The 23,265-nt window shown below is 44.5% G+C and overlaps 1 protein-coding gene across 3 annotated transcripts; it reads right to left on the bottom strand.

Annotated features, from left to right (window-relative positions):
- Positions 1 to 14,406: 14,406 nt before the first annotated feature.
- LOC115090950 (nucleoside diphosphate kinase B-like) lies at positions 14,407 to 21,308 on the bottom strand. 3 transcript variants are annotated; one of them, XM_029600659.1, is made up of 5 exons: positions 21,161 to 21,308; positions 19,503 to 19,635; positions 16,850 to 16,951; positions 15,847 to 15,959; positions 14,407 to 14,697 (listed from the first exon to the last, which is right to left on the bottom strand). In XM_029600659.1, the coding sequence occupies exons 2-5, from the start codon at positions 19,629 to 19,631 to the stop codon at positions 14,580 to 14,582; spliced, it is 462 nt and encodes a 153-aa protein (XP_029456519.1). In that variant the 5' UTR covers positions 19,632 to 19,635; positions 21,161 to 21,308; the 3' UTR covers positions 14,407 to 14,579. The 3 variants fall into 3 exon arrangements, with proteins under 3 accessions (XP_029456519.1, XP_029456520.1, XP_029456521.1); XM_029600660.1 differs by having other exon boundaries at positions 21,146 to 21,286; XM_029600661.1 differs by having other exon boundaries at positions 21,132 to 21,233.
- Positions 21,309 to 23,265: the final 1,957 nt, after the last annotated feature.

Here is a 23,265-nt window from a genome sequence, read left to right as displayed (position 1 = left end):
TCAAATTTATTAAAAGAATTAGCTATCTGCCATGCCTGTTAAATTTGGTTTCTTATCACATCGGCGTGATTGATTGAACATATCCCAGTCCAAAGGGGTTCTCAGAAATCCTTCACCTGCCTTTCATTTGTTTGTGGTTGTAACTATTCTCTTTATACCATGAGCCTTGCTGTTTAAGAGGAAGCTTGAGATGTTTTAGATTGTACAGCTGAGACCTCCACTGCCAGTGTTCCAAAACATGGTTCCTAATTGAGCATAAAAGGCTCATATACTGTGGGTAAAAGAGGTGGAGAGCCACATGAGGGATAGAGTCAAACCTTCCTTCCTGGCTGTTAGGTGTACATTCTGCCAAGAGAGGATTTATGCTCCTGAAAAGGCCTATTCAGCTACAGACACACACTCGTTTCTCTTACAGCTCAACATTACTGCTGACCTTGATATCTGGGAATTTTTCGTTTCCTATGTTGTGTTTAAATGAAAATCTTTAACCTTTTCCTTGCTGTGTATGAGGAAAGCTGCAGCTGTTATCAACCTTTCGTTAAATGAATACTAACACGGGTTTCAATGTTTGTTTGTTATTGGTTTGTTTTGGGGGGGTTTTGGTTGTTATATGTTGACACCCTTTCCCACTGATATTTGTACTATGGTGCTATATATTTGATAACATTTTATTATTGGGGAAGGGGATTAAAAAAAAACTGTGATTAAAATTAGTTTTCTTCCTTTAATTTTCATATTTTAAAGTCACAGAAAATCATTTATACAAAACAAAAAGCATCAAGTCTTACCCCTTCAGAAAATATATTAGGGGTAGGAGTCAAGAAAAGGAATAGGGTTTTTACACCATTTCTGTATGTATTTGATATATAGATCAATATCTGTACAAACTTAATCTTTTATTTTCTTGGTAATTTGTGCGGGCAGGATGAGCGCGTTTACAACTTTCTCAACAAATGTACATATTTAAGTGAAAGATGCTTTTGAGAAATTTAATGTTACTTTGATTTTTACCAAAATTACAGATTTTCAGCATGGATGTGAAAAGCATTAAGATTATAACTTTATGTACAAGATGAAAATAATTCACTAAATTTGCCTTTTTTACACAAAATAAAAAAAATCCTTAAAGAATTCTTGGTTTGCAGGGTAGTTTTTATTTGATGTTTTAGTATTATACCAGACCTTCACAGTTAGGTTAAAACAGAGGCATGTTCAGGATGTGCATGAACACAGGCAACAAAGTCAGCTTCATCCCCTGTGGGCTGTATAGGAATATTTAATATTACCGCAGGGGTTGTTCTTCAGCATGCAACTGTTCAGAATCTTAACTTTGTACTTCCTACCTGGAATTTATGAGAAATTGAACATTGTTCAGGGGTTATCAGAAGCCTTGTCTAATTTAATTAAAAAGATATGATTAGTTAAAAGAAAGTTGGTTGGGTAGAGCTCTGTCTCCTTTCAGAGGGCTTCTACTCTTGAGATATGGACTCATCCAAATGTAGGCACCCAGCACTAAAAATCAGCACCGAGCATCTCAATTTGTACCTCACCCCTAACTATGCCCACTTTTAAAGTATTCTAAATTTAGGGATTTTGTGATTTAAGGTGCCTAGGTGTTGAGTCTGGGAACATTTTTAAACTCAAAAGATGTGGGGGGGGGGGGGGGGGGAATATGACAGAGAGATTCACATCTGCAAAGAATGCATGAGAAACAAATATTGTTTTGGCATGGAAAGCAAGATCTAAACACAGTGATTCCCAAACATGTCCTTTTACCCCACTGCCAGTTGTGCTTTTAGGAATGTGGATAAGATACTATCATGGATTGGACACCCAGTATATGCAAATTGCTCCTTCTATTGCTTATGGATATCCTGAAAACTCGACAGGTTTGGAAACCACTCTTATAAAATGAAAGATTGTGGTGTGACGCTCCAAGGACAGCAGACCTGTGATAATATCGGGAAAAGATTTGTTCACAGGAAAGGGTGGTGGATGCATGGAATGATCTAGTGGAAGTGGAATTAACAGTTGAAGATAGGATCCTCTGTGCTTATCCCATGCTAATCTGCAAAGATGTGAAAGTCAGTGAGATACTGTGGTCTATGACATTGTACCAGGAAATTAAATGGGGCAGAGGTGACTGGCCTGATGGTCTTTATCTGCAATTACATTTTGTGTTTCTAGTAAGGTGCAACCTTCATGGTCTACCAAGCTCAATAGCTCAAATTGTGGTGCTCAGCTCTGTTAGCAATCAGCTTGAAATCCATGCAGCTAAGTTTTCAAGAGACTCTTTACCAGCCTTTTTGGATAATGGTGGTTGCAACTACATCTCCTCTTATTGAATGAGTCATGATGTACAAGAGCTTTAATAATTGTGAAAACTTGAATTTTAAAACATGCCAATGGTAATAAAAGGTATTTTCTCTGGAGATTTATAGGGTCTGATTTACTAAGCTTTTTACTCCTTTAATACCAGAAGAGGAAAAAAAAGTCTTAGTAAATCAGGTCCTCAATACTTCCACCTCTCCTCCTCCAGTCTTCTGTGTTTTGTGCAAAAATCCCCAAACCAGTCCTCAGGGGCTGCAATCCTATTGGGTTTTGAGGATTGCCACAATGAATATGCATACTCTTTAACTGGACACTGGACAACAGGCTGGAAAACCAGGCTGTCCGGTCCAAAACCAGGTAGTTGGTCACCCTATTTTATATACAGGCGAAAACAAAACATAAATCAAATTTAGACCTCAACCTAAGTAGAGGTAGCATGCAGTTTTTTGCACATTCTAGTAGCTCCAGCACATCATAATGGGCTAAAGTTTAAATCACATATTTCTTCATGGACAAGCATAAAACAGCCACACAGATGGGGTGACTTCATCCAATGGCGCTGAATCAGCTCATACTCTCTCCTAGCCAAAAAACCTTTTTGTTTTTTCTGTGGGAGTTCCTGTGTTTGTGTCACCATACATCTCTCCCTCAGTCTGAGAGCGCTTGGCTCTCTGGAGAGAGGATTCAACTACTACTGATTGGTGTGATAGCTGATTCTTTTCAAATCCGGTAGCCTGTTGGATGAGATAAACCCCCATCCACCATCCTGTCTATGGAAGGTACTGTGAGGGAGTGCTCCCAGATCCTTAGCAGCAACTCCTTAAAGATCTCGTGCACTGGGACTGCCATGATCTCTTTAGGAGCCTCCATGAACTGGAGAATTTCCAGCATCTTGTACCTGTCATCAACTGAGAGGGATGGCCTCAGCCATAGCTCTCACAAAACCTTTGAGACCTCCTTCATTCCTCTGGAGGAAACTGTTCTGAGGGGAGACCCTCCAAATCCTCAGAGGAGGATTCCGCAGTCATCCTCCCAGGAGTCATCCTCATTGTAATTCACAAGGGATGGGGCCCTAGGTGCTTGGCCTTCATCTGGAGGCATTGGCACCGGTGGCACCAGCGCTGGCAAAGCTGGACAGGAGACTACAGGTCTCAGTGCCCCTGCCGGCCTTGACAGAGCTTCCTTCTTGGAGGAACTGGCAACGAGCACCAGATCAGTCGGGAGAAGCATCGGTGCCCCACCAGGCATCGATGGCCTCCCAGTACCAATGCCAACTGGATCAGTAACACACCAATGAGCACATTGAGCCATTCCTGCAGTGGTTCCAGCAGAGAGAGTGCAGGTATCGACACCATCAATGCTACTGGTTTGATGTCCCGTAGGGCCCACTCGACCACCAGCTGGACTCAGTGCTCCAATTTTTCCTCGAAAGTTGTCAATGCCAAATCAGATTGGGAGCCAGGAGGGGTGGACAGATCTTCCTCAGATGCCCGAGGTGGATCGGCAACTGACACCAGGGCTGGTGGAGACCATTGCAGACCACCGGCATCTATGGAGGATGGGCACTCCTCGCTGCAGGGTCACTTCGGGGGCATCATGACATGCGCTGGCACCTTCCCAAGCCTGGCAACATGCATCAAAGGTGACTGGTGCCAATGCTTCCTCAGCTTCCTTCAGTGCTTGGCCTGGTCTTTCCCCGGTGCTGAGGTTGAAGACACTGACCCCAATGTCCTCGACCTGGAAGAGACTGACAGGAGCCAGTCCCCGGCATCAGCCTCGCCGATGTCGATGGCTCTGTAATCATCAGTGCGGCTCCAAGGTCCTTCAGTGCCAATAGCGCTGATGCCGATGTCAATGGCTCGGACTTTCTTGACCCGAAGAGTTTCTCCATCTTGTCTAATCGAGTGCAACGCTTCTTTGGGGTCATCTGGTCACACAAGCGGCAACCCCAGACATCATGCGATGCCCCCAGGCAGAAGATATACACATCATGTGGGTCCGTGAGGGCATCAACAGAAACTGGATGAGGTGATGCCAATAGAACACAGAGGGAAAAAAACAACAGGCAATGACAGTGGGCAACTGATGCCACAGGAAGATCAGAAGTGAAAATAAACTTACTGAACCACCGAAAAACCTGACAGAGTCTAAGGGAAACCAAAGAGGGACCTGCGTCGAAGAAAACGTGAAAAACTGAAAATTATCAATGGAAAAGTTTTCAAAGGCAATTTCAAAAGTATAGCCATGAACTCACTTCACCGTGAGGCGAAATTTCCATGGAAAAAGGGAGACTGAAAAGGGACCCCATGTGGATTCGTGGTATAGGGCATGCTCAGTGTGCCTAGTCACAGTTGCAGAAACTTTGGCATAAGTTTTCCATGCCAGGCTCCATCTGATGATGTCACCCATGTGTGAGGACTACCATCCTTCTTGTCCTAGGAGAATGTATGCACCTTGGATGTTATTTTGGATAAACACCTCACTATCAGATCAATGCTATATCAGTGCATATTAAAAGGGCGCTCATCATTGAGCACCCACCCCCATAATGCGCACCATTCCACCTCTCCGGGGCACCCAATGCAAAATGCAAATGGACTGCCACGGTAAAAAGGAGGCATTAGAGGAAATTAAGCGACCCTAGCACCTCCTCGCCAGCATGCGCCCAGGAGAGGTGGCTGTTAGCCACTTAGGAAAACAGACATACAATTTTAGAGCATCCTTTGTCAAAAATGGACTCTCATTAATTGAGCACCCTTTTAAAAAAAAAAAAATTTTTTTCGGGACAATATCATTTTGTTGTTCCTCCGACTTAATATCGCCATGATATTAAGTCTGAGGAAGTACAGAAAAGCAGTATTTTCTGCTTTTCTGTAACTTTTTGGGGTCCTCCGGGCAGGCGTGAATTTTGATGTGTAAAACTTTTTTTTTTTTTGTGCATAGGGTGGAATAGATAATAGCCTCATCAACATGCATTTGCATGTGATGAGCGCTATTATCTACATGTGCGATTGGATGTGCGTTTTACATTGGGGGTTATCCAAAATGTGTGTCCAATCCTGGGTTGAGCCATGCACTGCAGCCAGCACACGGTATAGCATCAGCCTGTATAGCATCTCAAATTTCTTCTATTATTCAGAAGGCTTTTTATTACCTTAGATTTATTGGTCATTTATGACCCTTCCTGGAATGACATGATCTAATAACATTAGTGAATGCTTTTGTTACATCCAGAATTGATTGTTGTAATTCTTTATTGCTAGATCTGCCTAATTATCAGCTTAAAAGATTACAATTGCTTCAAAACATCTCAGCTAGATTGATCTATGGACAAGAGATATGATCACATAACTCCTATCTTGTCAAATCTACATTGGCTTCCGATTATCTACTGTATCAAATTTAAAATCTTATGTCTCACAGGACTGGGCCTCCATTATATCTCACTAAATTTCTATCTCCTTATCAAACTATGCTCTCTTCGTTCTTCCCAGAAAAGTTTACTAGTTCTCATAAGAATGTAAGAATTGCCATACTGAGTCAGCCCAAGGGTCCATCAAGCCGAGTATCCTGTTTCCAACAGTGGCCAATCCAAGTCACATGTACCTGGCAGGTACCCAAACATTAGATAGATCACAAACTATTATTGCTTATTAATTACCATAATGGAGAAATTACTTACCTGATAATTTCGTTTTCCTTAGTGTAGACAGATGGACTCAGGACCAGTGGGTTATGTGCTCTTCTGCTAGCAGATGGGAGTCTGAGTCAGATTTCAAAGCTGACGTCACCCTAGATATACCTCTGCAGTGACCTCAGCTCCTGAGTATCCTCCTCGAAAAGCCATTGTGGATAAATATCGTGCATAAACAACTTGATTAAACTTTTTAAACTTGATTTAAAAACTGGAGACACTCAACCAAGTTAATGCTGACACCAGATTAACTGCAGGTGTCTTGAACTAGAGGTAGACAATGTCTTAACCTGTAATTGTTTAGTCTCGAGATTTGCTTTCCGAGGTCCTCCTTTTCTGGGGCAGCCGTGGGCAGGATGCTGAGTCCATCTGTCTGTTGCAACCGTCGCTGCCCGACGTCTCCACTACGCCCACTTTACCTCTTTGGCAACTCCCTCTTTGCCTGTAGGATGTTTGGCTGCCGCAGCGTCATCTTGCCGTTCCCCTCCAGCATCCCTGGACCGGCTGGATGCTGCACACCGCCATATTTCCCAGCAGCCTAAGGGCGTCCCCTTAGGCTGTCCCCCTGAGGTGACGTCATCCTCGCCGGATATTTAAGGTCTCTGAAAAACTAACGAATCGAGTTAGCAAGGGCTTTCCTCCAGGTATCGGCGGATGGGATTCGCTCTCCGCATACCTTGCTACTCTGCCTCCTCGGACTTACCAGGGGTACCCACTCCTCGGGGGCCTCGCTTTCTCTTTGCTTTTCAGATCGCAGTCTGGAATCGGTACTCGCTCCTCGAGGGCCCATGTTCCCGGACTTGCTACTGAATACCACTTCTGCCAGGAAGTCATCGCTGCCTACAACACCAGTGAGTTACCATCGCTCTCTCAGAGTGTTCCCTGGAACCAGGTACTTGCTCCTCGAGGGCCTACTTCATTTCAGCTCCTGGGCTGCTTCTAAGAGACTATTGTGTGAGTGTTACCATCAAGGTTCTGTTCCTGAACTCTGCATACTCTGCCTACTCACTATATTCAGTTTCTCTACACCTCAGTTATCCAGGATTGCTGTTCCAGTATCTGAGGGACTACAGCCCAGCCGGGCACTTCCAGCTCACTACTGCCACTTCTGGTAATTCCATATACTGTTTAATAAAAGAACTAGTGTGTGTCTGTCTCCATACTCTGAGCCTGACCAGTGGTCCCTCTCGGGATCTTCCCCCGGGGGCGTGGTCATCTGCCACAAACCCATGGATCCACCCACAACTACCACGAACACTAACAGATTGCTAACTCCATGGATCCGGCACAACTTAATGCCTTGCAGGCCATACCGGACCTGGCCCAGCGCATTGTGGAGCAGCAAGACGCCTTGGAGAAACTCACTTCAGTGTTTCATCAGCTACACACACAGAAGTTTCAAGGCACAGCTTCCAACCATGAAGTTCATGGCCACTTGGATTGATCACCAGCTCCGGGACAAGGTGAAGGAACTCTGGCCTAAGGTGTTACCTGGGTTGAAACAGGCTAGTTCTATATCCGCACATCGGATGGTTCCAGTAATTCTTGCTGCTGATAAAGAGGAACCGATGCAACTTGGTCATGGACATTTAACTTCCAAAGAAAGAAGACTTCGGAAAAAGTGCGACCTTTGCATGTACTGTGGTCAGCCCGGCCATAATGTCTCTACATGCTCCATTCGTCTGGAAAAGATGAATGCAGCATGTAGAGACGAATGCAGAAGACGGGCCTAAGTCCTGCAGGAGTACTGTTCTTAGGCCATACAGCGCCCTCTCCTCCACTTTCTCTTCCAGTCTCTTTGACTTACGGACCGGTCACGGTTCAGACTCCTTGGCCACTTGGATTGATCAACAGCTTGTCCCGGAGCTGGTAATCAATCCAAGTGGCCAAGGCTACTAATTCGTCCAGCAAGTCAGGTGTTTCGCGAGCAGCCAGCTCATCTTTTAAACGGGTATCCAGGCCTCTGCAAAAGAGTGTCTTGAGACATTTGGGGTCCCACCTCGCGCATCCTTCAAAACCCAAGCCTGGTACCTGAAGAGGAAATCGCCCTTTGAAGGGGGTTACTGTTGCGACTGTCAGTGCCTGACGTCTCCACTATGCCCACCTTACCTCTTTGGTGACTCCCTCTTTGCCTGTTGGAAGTTTGGCTGCTGCGGCGTCATCTTGCCGTTCCCCTCCGGCGTCCCCGGACTGGCTGGACGCTGCACACCGCCATGTTTCCCAGTAGCCTAAGGGCGTGCGCGTGGCCCCGACTCAAGTACCAGCAGTGGCGCGAACCTCAGGGGCGTCTCCCTGAGGTGATGTCATCCTCACTGGATATTTAAGGTCTCTGAAATCGCTAACGAATCGAGTTAGCAAGGGCTTTCCTCCAGGTATCGGCAGATTGGATTCGCTCTCCCCATACCTTGCTACTCTGCCTCCTTGGACTTACCAGGGGTACCCGCTCCTCGGGGGCCTCGCTTTCTCTTTGCTTTTCAGATTGCAGTCTGGAATCTGTACTCGCTCCTCGAGGGCCCACATTCCCGGACTTGCTACTAAATACCACTTCTGCCAGGAAGTTATCGCTGCCTACAACACCAGTGAGTTACTATCGCTCTCTCAGACCGTTCCCTGGAGCCAGGTACTTGCTCCTCGAGGGCCTACTTCATTCCAGCTCCTGGGCTGCTTCTAAGAGACTATTGTGTGAGTGTCACCATCAAGGTTCTGTTCCTGAACTCTGCATACTCTGCCTACTCACTATATTCAGTTTCTCTAGGGCTCAGTTATCCAGGATTGCTGTTCCAGTATCTGAGGGACTACAGCCCAGCCGGGCACTTCCAGCTTACTACTGCCACCTCTGGTGGTTCCATATACTGTTTAATAAAAGAACTAGTGTGTGTCTGTCTCAATACTCTGAGCCTGACCGGTTGTCCCTCTCAGAATCTTCCCCCAGGGGTGTGGTCATCTGCCACCAGCCCAAGGATCCACCCACAACTACCATGAACACTAACACTATCTACTATCAGGTAAGTAATTTCTCCATTTCCTAGCGTGTAGCCAGATGGACTCAGAACCAGTGGGATGTACAAAAGCTACTCCCAGGCAGGGCAGGAGGCTGCCCATGGCCCACTTAGTACTGCCCTTGTGAAGGCTGCGTCTTCTCGGGCCTGAACATCCAGGCGGTAGAATCTGGAGATGGTGTGTAGGGAGGACCATGTCGCCACCCGACAGATCTCGGCAGGCGATAGCAGCTTGGTTTCTGCCCAAGATACTGCCTGAGCCCTAGTAGAATGAGCCTTAACCTGCAGTGGTAAAGTCTTCCCTGCCTCTATGTAGGCTGCCTTGATTACTTCCTTGATCCAGCGGGCTATGGTTGCCCATGAGGCCACTTCTCCTTGCTTCTTCCCACTTTGAAGAACGAACAGGCGATCCGTCTTATGCACCGGTTCCGATCTTTCCAGGTATCGCACCAGGAATCTGCCGATATTTAGATATCTGCGAAGAAGGCGGGAGTCTTCCGAGTCCTTATGTTCATTCAGAGGCTTGGTTCAAATGAAACTCGGAAACCACTTTCGATAGGAAGGAGGGGATGGTTCCAGGGGTGAACCTAAGGAACGGTTCCTAACATGATAGTGCCTGCAACTTGGAGAGGCGACGGGCAGAGCATTATTGCCACCAGGCATACAGTCTTCAATGTTAAGAGGCATAGTTACAGACCACGCATTGGTCTGAAGGATGCCCCCTCTAGGAAGTCTAATACCAGATTGAGGTTCCATAGGGGTACCGGCCACTTTAGGGGTGGCTGAAGTTGCTTAACCCCTTTTAGGAAATGGGTCAAATCTGGATGAGCTGATAGACGGATTCCGTTTACTTCGGTTCTGAAGCAGGAAAGAGCTGCTACCTGAACCTTGAAGGAGTTGAAAGACAACCCCTTCTTCATACTGTCCTGTAGGAACTCCAGAATCATGGGGATCTTGGCCATCCATGGGAGTATCCAGAGCTTTATTGTGTGTTGAGTGAAAAAGAATTTTCTCCGATTAGTCTTAAATGTGCTGCTTGCTAACTTCATGGAATGCCCCCTAGTCCTATTATTCGAAAGTATAAATAACCAATTCACATCTACTCATTCAAGACCTCTCATGATCAATCGCATTCGCTTGACCTTCCTTAATATGAGGAATACATATGGATTGCGCTTCTAGAATGGTATTTTTTAACAATGACCAAACCTGTTGCACACTTTTTACCTTTGTGGCTGCATCTTTTAATTTTTTTTAAACTATTTTTCTCATTTTATCAAAGTTTTCCTTTGAAAGTGTAGTGCTACAGTCATGGATTTACTTACTGTCCCCCTTTCAGTCATTAATTCAAATTTGCTCATATGATCACTGTTACCAAATGGCCCCACCACTGTTACCTCTCTCACCAAATCTGTGCTCCACTATGAATTAGATCTAAAATTGCTCCTTCTCTTGTCGGTTCCTGAACCAATTGCTCCATAAAACAGTCATTTATTACATCCAGGAAATTTCTCTCTCTAATATTTCCTGTTGTTTCACTTAACCAGTCAATACTGGGCTAATTGAAATCTCCCATTATTACTGCACTACCATTTTGGTTAGCTTCCCAAATTTATCTTAGCATTTCACTGTCCATCTCACCATCTTGGCCAGGTGGATGGTAGTATACTCTTATCACTATGCTCTTCCCCCGCAAGGGATTTCTACCCTTAAATATTTGATTGTTCATTTAGTCTCATGCAGGATCTTTATCCTGTTGGACTCTATGCCATCCCGGACATAAAGCGCCACCATGCTACCAAGATGCTCCTCTCTGTTATTGCGATATAATTTGTACTGTGGTTTAGCACTATCCCATTGTTTATCCTCTTTCCACCATTTCTCTAAGATACCAGTTAAATCTATGTCATCATTCACTGATATACACTTTAATTCTACCATCTTACTTCTTAGACTCCTGGCATTAGCATACAAACATTTCAAAGTGTGTTTTTTGTTTGTATTTATATTCTGCTTTTCAGTTGACAGGAATCAATTGGAATCTTTTAGCTCAGGTGTGTTTTTAATTATAGGCACCTGGACTACTTTTCTTATTATTGGAACCTCTCTGTTGTGATGCCCTAATTCTAATGATTAATTAGTATCCGTCGAAGATACCTCCTTCTGAACTATGCGCCACTGAGCAACTGTCAGCTTTCTCCTTTGATTTAGTTTAAAAGCTGCTCTATCTCCTTTTTAAAGGTTAGCGCCAGCTGTCTGGTTCCACTCTGGTTAAGGAGTCCATCCCTTCAGAAAAGACTCCCCCCCCCTTCCCCAGAAAGCTCCCCAGTTCCTTACAAAACTGAATCCCTTTTCCTTGCACCATTGTCTCATCCACGCATTGAGACTCTGGAGCTCCACCTGCCTCTGGGGACCTGCGCGTGGAACAGGGAGCATTTCAGAGAATGCTACCCTGGAGGTTCTGGATTTCAGTTTTCTACCTAAGAGCCTAAATCTGGCTTCCAGAACCTCCCTCCGGCATTTTCCTATGTCATTGGTGCCCACATATACTATGATAGCTGGCTCCTCCCCAACATTGTCTATAATCCTATCTAGGTGATGCGTGAAGTCTGCCACCTTCGCACCAGGTAGGAATTTTACTAGGTAATCCTCACGCCCACCAGCCACCCAGCTGTCTACATTCCTAATAATCAGATGACCAACCTAACCCTTCCCTCCTGGGCAGTAGCCCTGGGAGACATCCTCAGTGCGAGAAGACAATGCACCACCTGGAGAGCAGGTCCTTGCTACAGGCTCATTTTCTGCTGCACCAGGTTGATGCTCTCCAATCATGAGACTTTCCTCCTCCAAGGCAGCACCAGGACTGCCAGACTGGAGTTGGGACTTGGCTACGCTGTCCCTGAAGGTCTCATCTATATTCCTATCTGCCTCAGCTCCTCCAGCTCTGCCACTCTAGCTTCCAGGGATCAGAATCGTTCTCTGAGAGACAGGAACTCCTTGCATTGGATGCACACATAGTTTTTTAGCAGCGGGTAAAAAGTGACGTGACACTTGATGCAGAAGACTGGAAGGCTCCCCTCTTGCTGCTGCCTTTATTTTAAAGTTGTTCAGTTCCTAGTTAAGTTTTAGGTTGCTATGGGAGTAGGACTGCATACAAATAGGGTCCTTTAAATGTATTAGTGTTTTCACAATATATCTGGTAGTGATCTACAGGGGAATGATTAAACTTGATAAAATGTGGAGAATTTCTGAATTTAAGTTAAAAGGCTGATTATTTTTTCTTTTTTTTTTAGTGTGAAAATGTCACCTGCCTATAAATTAAAGGATGAACTAGGGGTGACTGGGTTGGGAAGTATAAACACAAAAACTTCTATTTTTTGCCTACATTTCTAATTATCTATTTAATACAAAACACACAAACATCAGTTTTTTGCCTGCCTATTTAATACAAAACACAGGTTTTTGCTTGTCTTTCTACCTATTTAATACAAAACACACAAACCTTTTTCTGCCTGCTCTCTGACTAGCTATTCAATATAGACACACAAACATTAAATAATATACCCAAATAGTTTTACTTCTCCCTAATACTTTTAAATTGTAAAAATTTGCCCTAGCAGTACTTACTGATTTTTTTCAGCCACCAGCAAGGCGATCCTCTCCTCTCAGTGCTCCCACTGGATTGTGGGTTACTGAGCTCTTCCCCTGCCATCTGTGATTCATCTTGAATCAATTAGATTCTTGTTGTAGCTATTGGGCACCATTATTGTGGAATTTTACTGTTTCATGTTGAAGCTAATTTTGCAAAGTTTAAGGCAGTTAAAACTTTGCTTTTTACCAGGCATTTCACATTGCCTAAACAGTTACTTGGCTGAATTGCAGGCATGCTAGTCTGACTGCTCATGCTTCCAGGTGGTTTATGTTCCATCCTGCCTCTTCCTTGCCCATGGTCCCTGGGCCATCAGTTTGACAGTGGGCTCCTCACCCTCCCAGGCTCACATCTGTAGTGAGCAAGATCCAGTTCAGTGGGGATAGGCTCACTCCTCTGCTTAGGTGTTCTTCCTGTAGTCACCACTGAAGCTAAGAACTTACCTCTGCTTGTAGTTGGAGGCAAATTGAGTAGTCCTGGAACAGTAGGTTCCCTCATAACAGTAAGGAGCACTGGAGCAGTCACATGTGGGCCCTTGCCCACAGGACAACCTCCAGGGTTGATTGTATGATGCTAAGGACTTGAAGATAGCCCCATACTTGGGGCATGCATTGGTCATCAATGTTAATGTTAATCCCAGGGGGAATCTGAGTAGGAGCCCTGGAGGTGCCCTCTTGTGGAAAAGCCATCTCAGAGATGCATAGATCAGGGGAGCTATGGTCTAGTAGTTCCAGACCCATCCTGATAAAGTCCCAGACAGTGAGGGACCAGGCTTTGGTTCCCCTGGGTTTCCTCCCAATGCTGAGACAGGTAGGACTCCAGTTCAGGTTGTGCAAAGAGTGCCTTCTTGGGTGCTGGTGCCATTGCCACTAGCTTCAATATGCACCTTTAGTTGTAAACACGGCTGTCCGTGTAGTTGTGCATGTCTGTATTGGACATCGGCCACCTGGCTTGCCCCGCCAGTCAAGGGAAGATGCCACTAATGGCCCCTGTGTGTAAGATGGTACCCCCAGGATCTCCATGTAGACCCCTGCATTGGATCGGGGTTTAGCCCAGCTGGGGCTGCTCAACCCAATCAGTGCTCCCTTTTACCTTGCTGGAAAGAAACAATCTGTACAGCAATCTGAGCCTTGGAGACCTGAATTTAAAGTTTTCTGCTTATCTGGTCTCTGTGCTTACCGATCGAGTGCTGGGACAGTCTCCAGCTGCAGGGGGAGAGGGTTTTACCTTCACCGCCACGCTCTGTTGTGCACCCATGGCCTTTCAGCCACGCTGGGGGCTAAGTTCATGCCGGCTACGGGACCAAGGCACACCCCTGAGGGATATCGGAAATCACCTCAGGAATTCTCAACTGGGGGAGGGACCCTTAGGTATCATCTCAGGAGAGTGGGGCTTGATCTTCTTTAAAATAAATTATTTTTAACTTTTAACACAATTCTAGTGTGTGGGATAGTGTCTGTATCTTCTAGGAGACAGATACTGAAGAGCTGAGGTTACTGCAGGGGTATATATAGAGTGACATCAGCTTTGAAATCTGACTCAGTCTCCCATCTGCTAGCAGAAGAGCACATAACCCACTAGTCCTGACTCCATCTGGCTATATGTTAGGAAAATGCTTTTAAAAGTTACTATATAAACTTGATATACATTTCACCCCCTCTGAAAGGACTGCAGTACTGGCCACTATACAAATGTGATCAAGCATCTGTTCAGTCTTACCTATACACAAAAGAGTAATTCCAATCATCTTTATTAAGGCTGACAGCTTGCCGTAACACTGAGTGGACAGTTTATAGCGAATACCAAAACATGAACTGTTTGATAGCTTATTTGTAATCAACTGACAGTATGACAGACTTGTTCCCAGGCACATAACTTAAAGTTTCAAGATTGGGGAGACGATGATTTATTCATAGATCCAATCAGAAGCACAGCTTGTATAGTTAACCAGTTCCTCAGGTTTAAACCAGAGTTTGATCTCCTTCTCAGCACTTTCCACAGAGTCACTTCCATGAATGATGTTCCTAGAATGAGAGAACACATGTAAATTAACTTCTGAAACGGCAGCAAGGCTTTGGCCTGCCTTCACATTGGACCCACGCAGTCTCATCTTAATTTGCAATACCTCTACAAATTTATACATTGCTTTACTGTTGCAGGATTTTCCCTACCTTTACACTAGTGTAGCCTTAGGGCAAATCATTTAAAAGATATACTTTATTGGGTAACAAAGAAAGCACTTATGGGATTGGTTTCTATTAACTACACTAGTTGTATGAGGTAGAGGAGCTTTATGAAGGGGATGGTTTAGCTGTTTACTTACTAAACTGTGAATTTTATTTAGCTAAATATATAATCAAATAAATACTAAAAGCAGAGTTCCATTGTATGTGTCCTGATGAACAAGAATTATAAAAAAACCAAACACATTTAAGTTATATTGCCGGCCTCTCTCAAATCCAATCTTAACGTTAGTTTTATATTACTGCAACCCAAAACTGGATTAAAAATGTCCAGGTTATCATAAATGATAATCTTGTTCACTGTAGTTTGTGTCAAAAATACCTTGAGCTTTGTATTAAAAATCTCCTGCATATTGTAACTAAGCAACTAAAGTTAAATCAGCAATATCAGCAGGTGTGCTCTAAAGTCACACAGGCAATCTGGATTTCATGCTAAAAGTTTCCAGTTGTCACTAACATTAAAATGTTTACATTATACAGTTTACAAAGCCAACATCTTATATCTGTGTATGTATTAGATATTAGGGTTAGTCTCAAATTTTGCCACTACAATTACAGAATAGCTACTTTACAGGCACTTCTAATAAGCTTTAGTAAGGAGTATGAACTATTTCATCTATCCAGCTACCTTTATTTTTTTGCACGTAAGGGACATAAAAGGTAAAACAGGTTCACTTTCATGCCTCTTGCACACTAAGTGCTAGCTGCAATAAAAGTTTCACTTACAGTTTACAACTTGTATGAGCTGCAGTCTTGTCTGAAAATACTTAAGACACCTGTTGACCAGGCCCTACGGCTCATGCAGATTCTGCAGCACAGAGGACTTAGTTCAAACATATTTTGTGCCCAGACCTGCGAGCCCATCACACAAGGCAGCATGCCAGCAATTCAACATCTATAGAAAAAGGAGGGGGAGAAATAACTGCATACCTGCCAACCTGAATGCACAGGTCACCACGGATAGTACCAGGCTTGGAATCTGCAGGGTTTGTTTCTCCCAGCATCACTCTTCCTGTCTTGACCATATTAAGACCTTCCCAAACCTACAAGGAGAGAAAAAACAAACTACTGAGTCATGAAGTTAACAGGTCAACATTCAGCAGAGGCCTTGTCTTGTCCCCTTGGCAAAGTTACTCACTAAAGCAAAGATGAGAAGAGCAAGTCATTTCCAAATGGATCTGGTTCATGCTGGCCCAAGTGAGTTAGCATAAAAAGCCATAGTAACAAAATGCTGCATTTTAAGGAAAAACTATGCAAAGAGTTTAATAGATTTGGGGGTTTGTTCCTGTCCATCAGGGAGGAAAGAACCAATCTGATGCCAGTAAAGCTGGTATTGCAAGGAGATAAGCACCTTTCAAACTAGAATGGATCAAAGTGTCTTGAGACTGCTGAAAGGATTCCTCTAATGCAGGGGTGGCCCACTCCAGTTCACAAGAGCCACAGAGAAACCAGGTTCAGGACATCCTGAATGAATATACATACAATTAAGGTAGTGCGTGCAAGTCTCATTCACATACTTATTGGGGATATCCTGTAAATTAGTCTGTTTGTGGCTCTCAAGGACTGAAGTTAGCCACCCTGCCATAATGTGCTGGGATATTTTTTGCATCAGGTGCTATGCTGCCACCAGTGGACAGCAAAAAGAGCAAATGGACGGTATGACTGAAGTTATGGTGCATATAAAAATGTATCAAGAGTTCCAGAGAAAAATTCTCCCCTATAATATACCACCCAGGAGCTAGGTAAAAACCCATAACGTCAGATCTTATAACATTGTGCATGTGGTCAAATATATTTTCTGTAGTCCTGAAATACCAAACCACCAGATCCAGTGCAGAGTGACAGTTTCTGCAGGAAAACAAAAACATATTCAATGTGGTTTAACAATAAAGCATAAATTGCTGGTGGTATTGTTTCCTTTCCACTGACTTACCATAGCAACAACAGGCCCAGAGCCCATGTACTGAACCAAACCAGAGAAGAATGGCCTGTCCTTCAGGTCAATGTAATGTTGTTGCAGAAGTTCTTCAGAGGCCTGTACAGAAAGAGCTTTTTGGTGAGAATATCCCTTAATAAAGCTAATGATGCATTGCTATCAATCCTGAAAGATATCCTTTATTGCTCTTTAAACAGAGAAGCTGGGTAGTGCAAGTATGTTGATTGATAAACTGAAAATTAATTTTAAGTCATTTGCATGGGTAAGATTGAGTTTAAATGGAAGTATTTTCAGTCTAATGATAATGTTGCCATTTCTTTAAGTATAGCAAGGCATCCTCTGTTTAGCAGGATACTAGGAAGTGATCGCCAGTTGTCCTGTGATGTGTTTTCTATTTGCTAATAGAAAAAACAAAAAAAAAACAGCCAACATATTAAGTTTAGCAATAGGTAGCTTCATCCTTCCTGCCCAAAGGGAAAACACTGGCAATTGGAGCCAGTTACAATAGCACTATCTCCTGCCAAAAAAAATAATATTTTCCTTCCTTGCCATTTTTTTTTTAATTTGGACCGTGGTTAGTTTGAGCAATACAGGGACTGGCGGGTTTTTTCTAATGTTCCAGAGTATCCTGCCTCTTCACATTAGACCAAAATGTATCAATGCAGAACTATGTCTGTAAGCCAAAAACAAATTAGAGCACAGCACCAGAGACATGTCTACTGAACCCCCCCCCCCCCCATTATTTATTTATTTTTTTTAAGTTTGTCATTTTTTTGACCCAGCTATTTCTTTCTGCTCCTTCAGGCTTCTAGCTCAGTCAGAACATGGGCTAGAATCTGGCATCATGAGCCTTCACTCACAACCACTCAAGAATCCCCCCACCCCACACATATATCAGAACCCATCCCACCTGAGGATCAGAGGACCTGAGCTAAGAATCCAATCCAGATTGGCAGTGCAAAGAAACTGATCTTACCAAGTTATCCTAAATTCTCTTTTTTCCAGTTTAAAAAAAAATTGGAAGTTACAGTCAGGGTGATCCAGTACCGAGCGGTAGGAAGAGCTGCGTTAGTGCCTACGGCACCCGCGGTTACCGCCCGCACAGTGCAGCTCACCTACCGCTCGATCCTGAAGCCTAATTATATGTAAATGTAAGCCACGTCCGAAAAGCCTTAGTCCCGCGCAACCCAGGATACTGGATAGAGCGCCTATACAGGATCCTGGGTGCTCGGGCCTAAGGCTTCACGCCACGCTGGTATCTGTCATTTCAAATGTCATTTGAAATGACAGATACCAGGAAGCAACGGCGGTGACAGCGCAGAAACAACGGCGAAACGACTTGTCAGTGTCCCCCCTCCTCTCTGAGCAGGGCGCAAAAAGCCGCCTTGCTCCGGGAGGAGGAGGGACACTGACAGCGGCGAAGACAGCGGCGAAACGACTTTTCAGTGTCCCCCCTCCTCTCGGAGCAGGGCAGAAAAGCCGCCTTGCTCCGAGAGGAAGGGGGACACTGACAGCGGCGAAGCAACGGCGAAGACAGCGGCGAAACGACTTTTCAGTGTCCCCCCTCCTCTCGGAGCAGGGGGGACACTAGCAACGGTGAAGCTTTCCCCCAGCCCGGACGCCGGCAAAAAACTTACTTTTTTGCAGCCAGCCATGAGCACGAACACGATCTGGCCTGCCTTAGCTCCTCCCGACAAGATGGCCGCCTGCACGGGGAAAGCGTGCAATTGGCCGCTCAAGACATGATGACGTGACGTGACGTCACGTCTTCAGCGGCCAATTGCACGCTTTCCCCGTGCAGGCGGCCATCTTGTCGGGAGGAGCTAAGGCAGGCCAGATCGTGTTCGTGCTCATGGCTGGCTGCAAAAAAGTAAGTTTTTTGCCGGCGTCCGGGCTGGGGGAAAGCTTCGCCGCTGTCATCTCTCTCCCCCCCTCCCGGAGCAAGGCTGCTTTTCGCGCCCTGCTCCGGGAGGGGGGGAGAAGAGATGACAGTGGCGAAGCAACTTACTTGCACGGGGGAAAGCGGTCTCCATGGCAGCCCCAGTCCTCTCCCCTCCTCCCGAAGCCAAAAAAAAAAAGCTGGCTTCGGGAGGAGGGGAGAGGACTGGGGCTGCCACTGAGACCGGCACCCATGATCGCGGCCGGGGCAGGTGAGCAGGGGCTGGAGGAAAGCTTGCCACCTACCCTTACCCATGCCTCTACCGCCTGGGTCAGGGTAGGCGGCAAGTTTGCAGGTTAAACGCGCGACAAAACGGCAGGGAAAGGTAGCGTTAGTCGGGGCGCGGGTTACGGGATGCTAGGGGAATAGCTAATTGGCTCGTTTGCATGCAATATCGAGCTAATTCGCTCGTTTGCATGCAATATACATGCCGCGGGCGGAAGGGGTTACCCGGGGAATTTAGGACGCGGTAGGAGTAGGTTAAAGGGGATTCGGGATCGCAGGAAGGGCTAACGCGGCCGGAACGTGAGTTAAAAGCGGCTTAGGAGCAGGGTAAACGCGGCTGCACTTTACAGGATAGGCCTGATTATTTCTCAAATATAAGAGCCTCTGTTCCTTTAAAGTACCCTGCACAAGGTTGATGCATATCATAAAGGGGGGGGGGGGGGGGGAACTGGCATCTTATCAGGTAGATGAAACCAAGATATATACCTTTGTAAGTTTCATTGCAACAAGCTGGCAACCCTTCTGCTCAAACCGTTTGATAATCTCTCCAGTAAGACCCCTCTGGACACCATCAGGTTTGACGGCAATGAAAGTCCGTTCCTTATTGGCAGCCATTGGTCTGCAATAATGACATGAAATGGTCACAAGCTAGTAGAGAACTTTCAGCTCATTCATGAAGTCAGTTTAAATAAGTTATCTATGTTTACTACAAATGATGGTGTAAGAGCCATTAGAAAATGGAAGTACCAACTTCACAATTATTTTTAGCTTATCAGTGGTCAAATCGTTGGCACAGAACTGAATTTAGTAAGCTAGTCACATTCCTTAGGAAAGGTCACCACAAATTATCTACAAACTAGTTTTGTTAGAGATGACTAGAAAACATTATATACTTAATTCTTCCTAACATGGATGGAGGATACCAAAAAACTGGATTAACTCCTACATCTGCTACAGTTGACTCCAAAATAGATACTAAGTACTACTTTTTCCTTATATGATACTACATTATCACATAGCAGCTTTTACATAATTCCACAATTCCACCACAAAGCTACACAGAGCAATTCAAAGTTGAGCTTTAGCTGCCATATAGAAACTGCAAGAGAATGCACTAAAAAAACAAAAAAAAAAAAAACACAAAAGTAGGGGTAAATTGCTGAACAAAGGGAGAGATTGTAGCTATACCTAATTTTTGTTTAAATAATTAGGCAGCCAAAATGAGTACTAAACCCCATTAGAAAGTTTGCTTATATAAGAAGCGTATTTTGTTCGTCGGAGAGAGGGAAGTAAGGAACTGAGTTGAGAAACAGTTCTTCCATAGCTTGTCTCTTAACAAAAAGACCAAGCAAGAATACCGATATTTAGAGGTTAAGAACTGAAAAACGTCACATACTTAAGCCTTCAACATTTCCAAATCTGCCTGCTACTTCGGTTGACATTTTGCTAGCCCGATGGCAGAGAGAGAACTTAGAACCAAAAAACAAAAGCCAAAATTTAAAAAATAAAATTAGATACAGAACATTTAAATTATTTAATCTAACCACGTTACACGGAAATTATAACTATACTCCATTTGGTTATGATTTTTTGGTAAGTGTTATACTTAGTCAACGTTTATTAACAGGGTACGAGGATTTTAAGAACTTTTTTTCAAGGGCAGGAAGCCAATAGACGTTTAGAAGAGCAGGCAATTAGAACAGACTAATCCACGCCCCAGGACATCTGAAAAGTCACAGGCCGCACCTTAACCTTGGCAAAATTAGATTTGTGGTTAAAGGAGGAGAAAGGTGGCGGCTTCATAGAATTTGATCTACATATTGAGTACGCTAAAGCCACGTCCCTGACAGACGAGAAAAAAAAAAACCACGTTCCAGATGTACTGAATGGAACGTCAATCACCGCGACCCGGCCCGATCGCATTTTCAGTCGATCGCAGGCAGACACCGTGGGGAGATTCATGCACGCAGAAATCAGAGTTCGACAAAGCCACGAATTCTTATTTCTAAAGAAAGACTCAACCCAGTTCCTTACTCCCCTCCCGCCGAGGGACAAAAGCACGCGAACGCCGCATTGCTAGAACCAGCGGCCACCAGTACCCCCCTTCCTTACTACCCTCCAACCCCCACCAGCTCGATAATCGCCCAGCAGCGCAGCGTCCAGATAACAGCTAGGAACAAGCTGTAGTAGCGACTACACCCGAGAGACCAGAAAGGAAGCAGCACGTGTCCTTTATAGTACTCGGAACGGAAACGGAAATGCGGCGCCGGGAAAGGGTTGGGCTTTTGCTAGTAGGTCGCGCCCGAGTTTTAGAGCCAGCCGCTGCTATTACTTAAACATATCTATAGGTCACATTTATCCGCTCTAAGGTTGCACTACTCGTCTCATCTTCTGTTCGCTGCTGGTTCCAAGTAGACGGATTCAGTCCTGGTTTTTTTTTGCTTATCCTATTGCTCACAGGGAAATGTAATCCTCGTGCATTGCTTTGGGAAATCAGAAATATGACTCCGAGTACGCAATGAATGGGACGAAAGCAGGACTGACTTGACCTGCCGGGGTTTAGCTGGGTGAGTTAGCGACCCTAGCTAGTACTACCTTCGTATCTGCAGCTACGAAGCACTTTTTATGCAATTTCCGCAAGAAATGGCAAAGATGCCAGTTAATTCGAGCCAGGAATAACAGTGGGAGCGCAGTTTTTTTTTAATGTTAATTTGTTGCTGAGTGCAGGAGTTGTATGCTTATTTTTGATGTATTAATAACTGTTGCTAAGAGAAGGGAGCCTAAGAACAGTATTGCCTAGGACCAGCGATGGTGAACTCCAGTGCTCGAGTGCCACAAACAGACCAGGTTTTCAGGATGGCCACAATGAATATGCATAAGATAGACTTGCATTCAATAGTGGCACTGTATTCTAAACGTTCTCATGCGTATTCATTGTAGATATCCTGAAACCATGGTCTGTTTGTGGCACTCCAGCACTGGAGTTCGCCATCCCTGGCCTAGATCCAGTAGCACTATAGAAATAAGTAGTTGTCTCAGTTGGCAACTAGGATGATGATCAGGCAGCCTTTATAATAGAGCTAAAAGCCGAGAACCTCTCAGGTTTCTGATGTCTTGCATAATACATTGCTGAAGCTGTGGCACCAAAAATAAACCCAGCTTCATTATCAACTCTTCTTTCTTTTTTAAGGCAGTCATGGTAGGGGTTACTCAAAAAAAAACAAAAAAAAGCTTTCCTGTTTCCTAAATCAGTTGCTTCCTTTGTCTTATTCCTGGTTTCCTTTATTTTGTTCAATAACTATACATAAATATGAAATTCAAATAACAGTAAAACATGTCCACACAAAAAATTAAATACAGAAAACAGCATTTTATGTAAGAAAATAACTGTAATTATACCGTCCCTGAAACTCTAACCAGCCGATGCAGAAAGGTGCGTTCAGTTGAACGCACATTTTTCTGTGTGCAAAACTTACTGCCGATGCAGCAAGGAGTTTTGCCTGCAGAAAATGTGCATTCCTAAATGGGAGTATTGCTTAGAGCCCTCACATGGAAATCTCATGCAAATTCGGGCATTAAGCAGTATTCCCCAATGCAGAGAGAGACTGCATTTAGCCAGTGCACATTTCTTTGCGCGGGGGAACTTAATCCCTAGGTCACAGCTGAAGTTAAGTTTCCAGTACTACTGCGCTTGCACTTAAAACCCTTAAAAATTGGGGGAAAACAAGTGAAAAAAAGTCCAAAACAGTGGGTAAGTGGTGGCAGCTGCGCCACTTCCCCAGACAAGTACTGAATTGTCTGGCTATTTGGTGTGGCAAGTCACTGCCAGCTAGCTGGATAAGTCAGTACTTATCTGGCATTTGCTGCTAGTTAGCCGGATGGGAATGAGAAGGAAGAATGAGATGCAATCAGTCTAAGAATGCTTAACGAGTGGTCTAATATTTGAAGTTAAGACTGACTGCAAAACAGGACGGTCAATCATTTGGGCGGAAGAAATTTGAGGAAGTAGTACACCATGGGGGCAAGAAGCTGATGTGCGTCAGTCATGAGATCTCGGGGTAACAATGCCTGATGAGCTCAAGGTAGCAAAACAGAGTGATAAGACAGTGGTCAGGGCCAGGGGGCTGCTGAGGTGCATAGGGAGAAGCATTACTAGCAGAAAAAAAAAAGAGGTGGCAATATTTTTGTACAGCTCCTTGATGAGATCTGCTTTAGAATATTGTGTTCAGGTTTAGAGGTAATATCTTAG

Source organism: Rhinatrema bivittatum, chromosome 4, assembly GCF_901001135.1.
Source record: "Rhinatrema bivittatum chromosome 4, aRhiBiv1.1, whole genome shotgun sequence".
NCBI classification, from domain to species: domain Eukaryota; kingdom Metazoa; phylum Chordata; class Amphibia; order Gymnophiona; family Rhinatrematidae; genus Rhinatrema; species Rhinatrema bivittatum.
This window is presented reverse-complemented; position numbering and strand designations above follow the sequence as displayed.